This window comes from Coregonus clupeaformis, chromosome 9 (assembly GCF_020615455.1).
Source record: "Coregonus clupeaformis isolate EN_2021a chromosome 9, ASM2061545v1, whole genome shotgun sequence".
Lineage (NCBI taxonomy): Eukaryota > Metazoa > Chordata > Actinopteri > Salmoniformes > Salmonidae > Coregonus > Coregonus clupeaformis.
In genome coordinates this window covers 24,487,800-24,500,156 of record NC_059200.1, presented here as the reverse complement: position 1 = coordinate 24,500,156, position 12,357 = coordinate 24,487,800, and the positions used below count along the sequence as shown (strand labels likewise).

The following is a 12,357-nucleotide window of genomic DNA, read 5'->3' as shown; positions in this document are numbered from 1 at the left end:
TAGTGTTCAAACTGTTTTTTAACAACATTGGTGAGAATAGGTTGCCTGTAACCATATCCCACTGATCACTTTAGGACAAAATGGGGTATCTAACCAAAATTAACATTATATTTCTCTCCAACATTGTTAGTGTAACCTAGTGATACATGAGGGTCAAGTCTTTTCATAGCATGTTATTAAGCAACTCTCTAAAATCAATGTAGACATGAGGTGCCTCAGTTACAGTCTGCAAAACATCACATTCTATAGTAATATAATATGTAGAATTAGTAGCATTGAAGAGAAGGAATGCCTCTCTTTCTCTTCCCAAACGCTGGGTACTTAGAGAACAGAAGGCTCTGTCCATCCCCTCATGGGCGCTTTCCACTCCAAAGCATTTTTCTTCTACCTCCCTCTGGTGTGAGTTCTGAGGTGTCCCTTGATATGGCTGGACTGACTGAACCCTTTCCCGCAGACAGGACAGGAGTAGGGTTTCTCCCCCGTATGGACCCTCAGGTGGGTCTTCAGATGGACTGACTGGTTGAAGCATTTACCACACACATGGCAGCGGTACGGTCTCTCTCCTGTGTGGATGCGTTGGTGCTCCCTGAACCTGCCTGAGTAGCTGAAGCTCTGGCCACACACACCACAGTGGAAGGGCTTATCTTTAGTGTGAGAACACAGGTGGACCTTGAGGTAACTGGTAGAGGTGAATGATTTCCAACAGACTGTGCAGAGGATTTGCCTGTGACTAGTGTCACCACTGTGTGGTACTGTGTGGGCTAGCATGTGTGCCTCCAGTTGGGATAGCTCACAGAACACGGCACCACACTGAGTACATGAGTGTGTCTGTGTGTCCTCCTCTGGTCTCCTTTCTAGATCTCTCGGAACATCAGGAACACTTTCAGCGTTCTCACTCTGTGTTCTAGAACAGTCTAGATTTACTGCAGAGAGGGGCTGAGACTGAGGGGAGTCACTGGTTGGTTCTGATAGTGATACTCCATAGCCCTCTCCATCAGGTTCTGTTTTGATCTGTCCAGTTGTGTTAGTCAGTAGAGAGTCCCTCTCTCTGTTCTCCACAGTTTGGGGAAGATGTGTGGGCTGAGGTGGCTCCTGATCACAGTCACTTTTCACACAGGGAGGAATGGTTATGGAGTCTACTTTGGTATCAGCCTTCGGCCCTTGAATCTGCTCTACCTCCTGACGGGTCCTGAGTTCACCCTGTTCCTCTTTAATCTGTGTGGACTCTGGGTCCCTCTGCCCCAGACTGGGGCTCCACTCCTGCTCACAGTGATGTTGCTCAGGGGGAGTTTGCTGCTCCAAGACCCAAGAGGGAATGGGCTGAGGAGCTGGGGGAAAGAAGACAATAATTGACAGCTGTTGACGCTTGATTGAAAAGACCACCATTGCGTTAGCTAGCTTGTTCTGGGAATGGCATAGCTATGTCCCTGGCTGAATCCCAAATAATTTATTTCCCCCGCTCCTCTATTTGCATATTCACATGTGCCTCTGCCATATGCCCAAAGCTGAGGGAGTGAATATTATGGAGGGTGTAGAGGCTAATTAGATACTTCGATAACCAATTCGACTGAGCCAAGGCGGCGTGTGAGTGAAGTTTGGGGAAGATCATTTTCACCATAAAATATAATAATATAATAAAGCATTCCATGCATCATCGCATTTTCGGACTTATGTAAGATAGCGTACTATTCCTAATGTGATGAGTAGATTGGATAGTCATAATTTAGGCTAATAATATAACTCAAACACTGTTTGCAAAAAAGACCGTTCATTGCATGGCTGAGCGCGTAGTGGCGTAGAGTTGGCCTAGCTAGTGTGTACTAGCTAGCTAATGTGCATGTAGTGACATAACGCTTGTAGTGACAATGCTAGTGGGCGCGGCATGTAGTGACGTAATGCTAATTAGCTTTGTACTGTTACAAGTACACTCAATGGCAGTGGGCGCGGCATGTAGTGTAGTTACTACAGTCAGGAGATAGATATTATTGCAAGTTCACACAAAATAATGGAGAGAAAGGAGTCATCTCAGGGGTGACCACGGATGTTCAGTTTGAATACCTTAAGAGAATTCCTGCTGTGGTTGGTGCCCGGCGTCTGACCCGCTGGGTGAATGGAAAAAAAGAAGAAAGTCTGTCTTTTGTATCTTTTATCTGAACTATTATATTTATCGCTGATATGAAAGATAAGGGGAATATAAGCATATATTTAGAAAACCGGTTTGAAAGCAATGATTGACGTTTCTAAACCTTAAAACACAGCATCGGAATTGTAGTTCACATGGAGCCAACTATGGGGGAATGTAACAGCTGGAAACCCTAGATACGGAGAAGGGTTTTCGAGAGTTATGGGACTCCCTTTTTAAAATAAAGGTGGGGGGGGTTGTTAATTTGAATACTCGTTTTATTATTTAGAAGTGGAACATGAATTGCATCATTTCAGTCACCAATGTGTCCCAACGTTTCTGGGTTTATTGATCCCCTCGCAACGGAGGGCCCTATAAACGCGTTGGTAGAGGTGGTTTGGGATTGACGACTCTCCGCGAGTAGATAAAATCGGTTGTTTTCAGTATTTTTAACCTAACGTCCTTTTGCCCTGAAAAACAAACGTGAGCATCCGCTCAGGCGTCTTTTTACGCCTACTCCATTAGGGATTCACCGCCTCTCTCTGCGCTACAGAGTCAAATGCTATAGAATACAATGCAACACGTGTCTAGTTATATAGATAATTCGTGTAAATGAGAAGAAAATACAGTAGTCTAGATAGCTACATACCCGGTAGGACCGGTGTGATCAAGTGTCGCTTCAGGTATTGGTTCTCTCTCTTTGTCCGGGTTATTTCTTCCTGGTATTCGGAGATCGTGTCTCCAACCACTCCAAGTATCTCATCGGCAGCTTGCATCAAACGCTCAGTTAGATATACATTCAGATATTGTAATTGAGTCATTGTTGGAAGATTCTCGGGGGCAAAAGATCTTCCCGAAATACACGTAGCTAGTTAGAGCTTATCATCAAACTTACCGCTATGAAGCGGGCAAGAATACATAAGTACTTCCGGGTCATGGATTTTTGGAATCCTTCAGAATAAGAGCCCCGTCCTGTTCACTTTGTAAATTAATAATTAAGTCGGAAATTATGGAAAATGTATACAATTAACGATATTTTATAATAGTTAAAAGACAAAGAATAATTAAAAGTATTTATATGCGATATTATATGATTTATTTGCACAGTAAAAGGGGGTCCATTCTATTCAGGAGCACTTCTAGTTTCCAAATCCACGGAGTTTACACCCAGAGGAGCTTTTACTGTGACACAACGTACAGATAATTTTGTATGGTGCAATATCTATACATGTCCAATATGAAAAAACTATTGGATTTAAGTTGCTGCCAAATGAGCATCAGCGCTCCTCTGGATGTAAACTCTAAGGATTTGGAAACCAGAAGTGCTCTGGAGTAGAATGGGTAGACATTTTTTTTACAGCGACACAACATACAGCAAATTGTGTATGGTGCAATATGTATGTCCAATATGAAAAACGTACTGAACATCGTGCAATACGAATGGGCTAATTATTATTAATAGTAGCGTTAATGTAATTTGTATTACTGTTGTTACCATGATAACTATCTAGTAATCATGACTTTTAATGCTGTTTTTTATTTTACCTTTATTTAACTAGGCAAGTCAGTTAAGAATAAATTCTTATTTACAATGACGCCTACACCGGCCAAACTGTTAACAATAATGTCAATGTTATATTATTTGCGCTATAAAGGCAATTAACTGTATTCATTTTTTCCTATTGTTAAAACAAAATTATAAGTCTGCTAACATTTCCTCATAAAATGTTACACATTCTTACAGTTTGTATTATTTTTAATCATCTTCATTGCAGGATTTATATTCTGAAGGAAAATCGCTGAGGTCGTGGCCTTATTCTTACTTCAAGAGAAGGGTGCATCTGCAGGAACCCCTCTTTATACTTCTATTGGTACATTTTTAAACTAGGACTCCAGTACATAGGCGGGAGGCAGGGGTGCTCTAGTACAGTAGATGGCGGTAATGCACCATAATGTTGGATTCCAAATACCGATAAACCCCACAGAAGAAGAGGGTAGCTAACTATAGCTAGTACACACTGGTAGGTCGAGGTGAGGGGCTAAGGACACTAACAGTGTGTACTAGCTACCGTTTCCGCCCCTGCCTCTTCTTCTGTGGGGTTTATCTGCAGTTAGCGACACCGTGTGCTAGCTTGCCAAATAGCTCGCTAGCACACATTGTCGCCCCATCCTCCGGCCTGCTGTGCTAGTGGGAGGTAGGGGCAACCGGTACAGTGTCCTTCGTCCCCACCTGTCGGACACGGTTTTCTCCGGTACACAGCAGACGGAAGTTGGGGGCGAAACAGTGTGCTAGTTGTCGCTAGCTAATTAGCTAGCACACAGTGTTGCTCCAGGCTCCCGCTTGCTGTACTAGCAGGGGAGTGTCGGCCTGTCAGGACTGTTTTCCCGCAGTTCTGTTAACGAAGGTGAGGGCAGGCGGGAGCGTAAGACACTGTCTCTACCGGTGTCACTCCAGCTAGCTAGCAAAGAGGACTCCTGTACAGCAGGCTGTGGATGAGAACTCAGATAATACTTTTATTTCCCTTTTGACCCACATTCAAAAGTGTCACAAAGGCATGAAGTCGTGCTCGAGCGGGGGCGTTCATGCAGGAACCAATGGGATGCTTGGGGGGGGCCTTCCTGCAGATGCAGGAAGGCCCACATGCAGGTACGCCCCAAATTGCGGGCTGCAGTTTCACACTTGAACGCTGTACGCACGGAATTGACGTCAGCACTCTAGTCACATATGGGCGTGTTCACCATAAAAATGTAGGAACGTAAAACTGATTAATTCTAACGCCTCGATTACACCGACAGCATTATTGCATTTTGGTATACCAGAAGTACATTCATTTCCAATGGAACGCTGTGTTTGCCTTGCAGCATTGTGTTGCAGAGGCAGTTGCAGTGCATTCTGTGTGGTGCATACGTTCGATTTATCGAACGTACGCGTCAAACTGTATGAGTAGCCGACTTGACAGAAATTGTAGCAGAAGGTGAATGTTGAACTTTTGTAGCACACATCCAGATGCTGCTGCGTACTATTTGGCGCATCCAAAACCGGTGTGATCAAGGCGTAAAGGATTGTTTGTCTCTGATGTTGGATGGAGCAGACACTAGACTACAGTGGCTGAGCCGACTGAACAGATACAATCACACAGGAAGAATGGGACAGGTTGATTCTCTTCTTGGGCAGCTGCTGAATCTACTTGTATGTGGTTACTGATAGGACACACACATTCCTAGTTTCTCTCTGAATACAATCACTAGAAGTGATTGATCATACCAATAGGAATGTTTTGATAATAATGCAGTACTGACCATTACCTCATCCATGCAACCTCAAACGTTTTGCTGACACTGATTACAGTTTAACAGAAACAAATGCACTTACTCTACCTGCCAGCTATCAAGTGTACTGCATTCAATGTTTTTTGTATTTTATTATTTCACCTTTATTTAACCAGGTAAGCCAGTTGAGAACAAGTTCTCATTTACAACTGCAACCTGGCCAAGATAAAGCAAAGCAGTGCGATTAAAAATAACACAGAGTTACATATGGGGTAAACAAAACATAAAGTCAAAAATACAAACAGAAAATATATATACAGTGTGTGCGAATGTAGTAAGTTATGGAGATAAGGCAATAAATAGGCCATAGTGCAAAATAGTTACAATTTCGTATTAACACTGGAATGATAGATGTTCAAAAGATGATGTGCAAATAGAGATACTGGGGTGCAAAATAAATAACAATATGGGGATGAGGTAGTTGGGTGGGCTAATTTCAGAATGGCTGTGTACAGGTGCAGTGATCGGTAAGCTGCTCTGACAACTGACACTTAAAGTTAGTGAGGGAGATGAGAGTCTCCAGCTTCAGAGATTTTTGCAGTTCGTTCCAGTCATTGGCAGCAGAGAACTGGAAGGAATGGCGGCCAAAGGAGGTGTTGGCTTTGGGGATGACCAGTGAGATATACCTGCTGGAGCGCAGACTACGGGTTGGTGTTGCTATGGTGACCAGTGAGCTAAGGTAAGACAGGGATTTGCCTAGCAGTGATTTATAGATGACCTGTAGCCAGTGGGTTTGGCGACGAATATGTAGTGAGGGCCAGCCAACAAGAGCGTACAGGTCACAATGTTGGGTAGTATATGGGGCTTTGGTGACAAAACGGATGGCACTGTGATAGACTACATCCAATTTGCTGAGTAGAGTGTTGGAGGCTATTTTGTAAATGACATCGCCGAAGTCAAGGATCGGTAGGATAGTCAGTTTTACGAGGGCATGTTTGGCAGCATGAGTGAAGGAGGCTTTGTTGCGAAATAGGAAGCCGATTCTAGATCTAACTTTTGATTGGAGATGCTTAATGTGAGTCTGGAAGGAGAGTTTACAGTCTAACCAGACACCTAGGTATTTGTAGTTGTCCACATACTCTAGGTCAGACCCGCCGAGAGTAGTGATTCTAGTCGGGTGGGCGGGTGCAAGCAGCGTTCGGTTGAAGAGCATGCATTTAGTTTTACTAGTGTTTAAGAGCAGTTGGAAGCTACGGAAGGAGTGTTGTATGCCGTTGAAGGTCGTTTGGAGGTTTGTTAACACAGTGTCCAATGACGGGCCAGATGTATACAAAATGGTGTCGTCCGCATAGAGGTGGATCCGAGCTTCACCAGCAGCAAGAGCAACATCATTGATATACACAGAGAATAGAGTCGGCCCGAGAATCGAACCCTGTGGCACCCCCATAGAGACGGCCAGAGGTCCAGACAACAAGCCCTCTGATTTGACACATTGAACTCTATCTGAGAAGTAGTTGGTGAACCAGGTGAGGCAGTCATTAGAGAAACCAAGGCTATTTAGTCTGCCAATAAGAATGCCTTGGCCAGGTCGATGAAGACTGCTGCGCAGTACTGTCTTTTATCGATCGCGGTTATAATATCGTTTAGGACCTTGAGCGTGGCTGAGGTGCACCCATGACCAGCTCGGAAACCGGATTGCATAGCGGAGAAGGTACGGTGGGATTCGAAATGGTCAGTGATCTGTTTGTTAACTTGGCTTTCAAATACTTTCGAAAGGCAGGGCAGGATGGATATAGGTCTGTAACAGTTTGGATCTAGAGTGTCACCCCCTTTGAAGAGGGGGATGACCGCGGCAGCTTTCCAATCTCTGGGGATCTCAGACATTACGAAAGAGAGGTTGAACAGGCTAGAAATAGGGGTTGCGACAATTTCGGCGGCTAATTTTAGAAAGAAAGGGTCCAGATTGTCTAGCCCAGCTGATTTGTAGAGGTCCAGATTTTTCAGCTCTTTCAGAACATCAGCTGTCTGAAATTGTGTGAAGGAGAAGCGGGGGGGGGGGGCATGGGCAAGTTGCAGCGGAGGGTGCAGAGCTGGTGGCCGGGGTAGTGGTAGCCAGGTGGAAAGCATGGCCAGGCGTAGCAAAATGCTTGTTGAAATTCTCGATTATTGTAGATTTATCGGTGGTGACAGTGTTTCCTAGCCTCAGTGCAGTGGGCAGTTGGGAGGAGGTGCTCTTATTTTCCATGGACTTTAGTGTCCCAAAACTTTTTGGAGTTAGTGCTACAGGATGCAAATTTCTGTTTGAAAAAGCTAGCCTTTGCTTTCCTAACTGATTGTGTATATTGGTTCCTGACTTCCCTGAAAAGTTGCATATCGCGGGGGCTGTTCGATGCTAATGCAGTACGCCACAGGATGTTTTTGTGCTGGTCAAGGGCAGTCAAGTCTGAGGAGAACCAGGGGCTATATCTGTTCTTAGTTCTGAATTTTTTTGAATGGGGCATTCTTATTTAAGATTGAGAGGAAAGCACTTTTAATAGAACAACCAGGCATCCTCTACTGACGGAATGAGGTCAATATCCATCCAGGATACCCGGGCCAGGTCAATTAGAAAGGCCTGCTCGCTAAAGTGTTTTAGGGAGCATTTGACAGTGATGAGGGGTGGTCGTTTGACCGCGGACCCATTACGGACGCAGGCAATGAGGCAGTGATCGCTGAGATCCTGGTTGAAGACAGTGGATGCGTATTTAGAGGGTAAATTAGTCAGGATGATATCTATGAGGGTGCCCATGTTTATGGATTTAGGGTTGTACCTGGTAGGTTCCTTGATAATTTGTGTGAGATTGAGGGCATCTAGTTTAGATTGTAGGACGGCCGGGGTGTTAAGCATATCCCAGTTTAGGTCACCAAGCAGTACGAACTCTGAGGATAGACGGGGGCAAGCAATTCACATATGGTGTCCAGGGCACAACTGGGGTCTGAGGGGGGTCTGTAGCAAGCGGCAACAGTGAGAGACTTATTTCTGGAAAGGTGGATTTTTAGAAGTAGAAGCTCAAACTGTTTGGGCACAGACCTGGATAGTATGATAGAGCTCTGCAGGCTATCTCTAGTAGATTGCAACTCCGCCCCCTTTGGCAGTTCTATCTAGAAAATGTTGTGGTTGGGGGGGTCAAAGGTCATACATGTATACATTTTGGGGTACAGTGGGGAAAAAAAGTATTTAGTCAGCCACCAATTGTGCAAGTTCTCCCACTTAAAAAGATGAGAGGCCTGTAATTTTCATCATAGGTACACGTCAACTATGACAGACAAATTGAGATTTTTTTTCTCCAGAAAATCACATTGTAGGATTTTTAATGAATTTATTTGCAAATTATGGTGGAAAATAAGTATTTGGTCACCTACAAATAAGCAAGATTTCTGGCTCTCACAGGCCTGTAACTTCTTCTTTAAGAGGCTCCTCTGTCCTCCACTCGTTACCTGTATTAATGGCACCTGTTTGAACTTGTTATCAGTATAAAATACACCTGTCCACAACCTCAAACAGTCACACTCCAAACTCCACTATGGCCAAGACCAAAGAGCTGTCAAAGGACACCAGAAACAAAATTGTAGACCTGCACCAGGCTGGGAAGACTGAATCTGCAATAGGTAAGCAGCTTGGTTTGAAGAAATCAACTGTGGGAGCAATTATTAGGAAATGGAAGACATACAAGACCACTGATAATCTCCCTCGATCTGGGGCTCCACGCAAGATCTCACCCCGTGGGGTCAAAATGATCACAAGAACGGTGAGCAAAAATCCCAGAACCACACGGGGGGACCTAGTGAATGACCTGCAGAGAGCTGGGACCAAAGTAACAAAGCCTACCATCAGTAACACACTACGCCGCCAGGGACTCAAATCCTGCAGTGCCAGACGTGTCCCCCCTGCTTAAGCCAGTACATGTCCAGGCCCGTCTGAAGTTTGCTAGAGTGCATTTGGATGATCCAGATGAGGATTGGGAGAATGTCATATGGTCAGATGAAACCAAAATAGAACTTTTTGGTAAAAACTCAACTCGTCATGTTTGGAGGACAAAGAATGCTGAGTTGCATCCAAAGAACACCATACCTACTGTGAAGCATGGGGGTGGAAACATCATGCTTTGGGGCTGTTTTTCTGCAAAGGGACCAGGACGACTGATCCATGTAAAGGAAAGAATTAATGGGGCCATGTATCGTGAGATTTTGAGTGAAAACCTCCTTCCATCAGCAAGGGCATGACAATGATCCCAAACACACCGCCCGGGCAACGAAGGAGTGGCTTCGTAAGAAGCATTTCAAGGTCCTGGAGTGGCCTAGCCAGTCTCCAGATCTCAACCCCATAGAAAATCTTTGGAGGGAGTTGAAAGTCTGTGTTGCCCAGCGACAGCCCCAAAACATCACTGCTCTAGAGGAGATCTGCATGGAGGAATGGGCCAAAATACCAGCAACAGTGTGTGAAAACCTTGTGAAGACTTACAGAAAACGTTTGACCTGTGTCATTGCCAACAAAGGGTATATAACAAAGTATTGAGAAACTTTTGTTATTGACCAAATACTTATTTTCCACCATAATTTGCAAATAAATTCATTAAAAATCCTACAATGTGATTTTCTGGATTTTTTTCCTCATTTTGTCTGTCATAGTTGACGTGTACCTATGATGAAAATTACAGGCCTCTCTCATCTTTTTAAGTGGGAGAACTTGCACAATTGGCGGCTGACTAAATACTTTTTTCCCCCACTGTATATCGAGCCAGAATGGACAGTATTGGGATGTCCTCTATTATCACATGGTACCCTAGTAACTACACCAAATTCCTCACAGAACAAGGAGACCCATAGAGAGAAATAGTAATGGAGTCTTTATGTAGGCACCAACTCCGCCATGGCTCGTTGGCCAATGCAGAAAATAAGGTCTGTGGTAAATACAGGCTTAGGAGATCTTATACGTTTTGTTCTATGAGATAATCGGCTAACGTCACTTTTTGTGAATTTTGAAGCACTTATGTAATCAAAACAAGCACATAAAAGCTTCATAATTCATGAAGGTCATGTTAACTGACTGATATTATCTCAGAACAAAACGTATAAGATCTAAGCCTGTGTTAACCTCAGACCTTATTTTCGGCGTTTATCCCAAAACCCCATTCATTTCCCCATAGGAATGGCTGAACAAACCAGAGGTAACTCATTTCCTGTTTTTAGGACTACAAGCTGGTGAGCTGTAGTGGGGAAGTTTTGTAGCTACATAGACATCATAGATTTGGAATATTTGCCTGTATAAACTTACGAATAGCTGGATTTCTGGATTTTAGGCTATGTTGCTTGGCAGGACCTGTGAGGGCAATAATATTTAACTCTAACCAGGTTTCCATTTAACCTTTTTTATGAGAGTAAAGTACATTATCGTCCCCCCCAAAAAATCATGACAGGCCTGATGTAAATATCTAATATGTTTGGTAAACTTTCCAAATGTGGACAAAACAAAATACGCTAGACAAGGTGGCATCTTTTTGTGTCAGTAAAATTAATTATGCGAGAAATGGCAGTGGAAATGCTTTTATGTGCAAATATTGATATTATAATCATCATATAGTTAAATGCGATGGAAACCCATTAAACGTTTATTTTGGATTCTGTATTTAACGTTATGTGCACTACATCACGCACAGCCTTTTATGCACAACAAGTCAATTTGATGGGAACACATTTCTGGTGGGAAAACGCACATTATTTTATGCAGAAAATCTGTCGCCAATTGGATGGAAACCTAGCTTGTGGAGAATAAGTAATTAAAGTATACCATTTAGTGTTCAAACATTGTTTTAAAACAACATTGGTGGGAATAGGTTGTCTGTAACAATAGTCCCACTGATCACTCTAGCTAACGTTGACAGTTTTGTTTTCCTTCTTCAGAAACAGACATTCAGAAATAAATGTTCCCACACACGCCTACTGAATACAGTGGGGGAAAAAAGTATTTAGTCAGCCACCAATTGTGCAAGTTCTCCCACTTAAAAAGATGAGAGAGGCCTGTAATTTTCATCATAGGTACATGTCAACTATGACAGACAAAATGAGAAAAAAAAATCCAGAAAATCACATTGTAGGATTTTTTATGAATTTATTTGCAAATTATGGTGGAAAATAAGTATTTGGTCAATAACAAAAGTTTCTCAATACTTTGTTATATACCCCTTGTTGGCAATGACACAGGTCAAACGTTTTCTGTAAGTCTTCACAAGGTTTTCACACACTGTTGCTGGTATTTTGGCCCATTCCTCCATGCAGATCTCCTCTAGAGCAGTGATGTTTTGGGGCTGTCGCTGGGCAACACGGACTTTCAACTCCCTCCAAAGATTTTCTATGGGGTTGAGATCTGGAGACTGGCTAGGCCACTCCAGGACCTTGAAATGCTTCTTACGAAGCCACTCCTTCGTTGCCCGGGAGGTGTGTTTGGGATCATTGTCATGCTAAAAGACCAGGCCACGTTTCATCTTCAATGCCCTTGCTGATGGAAGGAGGTTTTCACTCAAAATCTCACGATACATGGCCCCATTCATTCTTTCCTTTACACGGATCAGTCGTCCTGGTCCCTTTGCAGAAAAACAGCCCCAAAGCATGAAGTTTCCACCCCCATGCTTCACAGTAGGTATGGTGTTCTTTGGATGCAACTCAGCATTCTTTGTCCTCCAAACACGATGAGTTGAGTTTTTACCAAAAAGTAATATTTTGGTTTCATCTGACCATATGACATTCTCCCAATCCTCTTCTGGATCATCCAAATGCACTCTAGCAAACTTCAGACGGGCCTGGACATGTACTGGCTTAAGCAGGGGGACACGTCTGGCAATGCAGGATTTGAGTCCCTGGCGGAGTAGTGTGTTACTGATGGTAGGCTTTGTTACTTTGGTCCCAGTTCTCTGCAGGTCATTCACTAG

General features: G+C 43.6%; 1 protein-coding gene across 1 annotated transcript; it reads right to left on the bottom strand.

Annotated features, from left to right (window-relative positions):
• On the bottom strand, positions 1-3,030 carry LOC121573511 (zinc finger protein 16). Its single transcript, XM_041885563.2, has 2 exons — positions 2,772-3,030; positions 1-1,328 (listed from the first exon to the last, which is right to left on the bottom strand). Exons 1-2 carry the CDS (start codon positions 2,941-2,943, stop codon positions 385-387), a joined length of 1,116 nt encoding a protein of 371 aa, XP_041741497.2. The 5' UTR covers positions 2,944-3,030; the 3' UTR covers positions 1-384.
• Between the last annotated feature and the right edge of the window lie 9,327 nt (positions 3,031-12,357).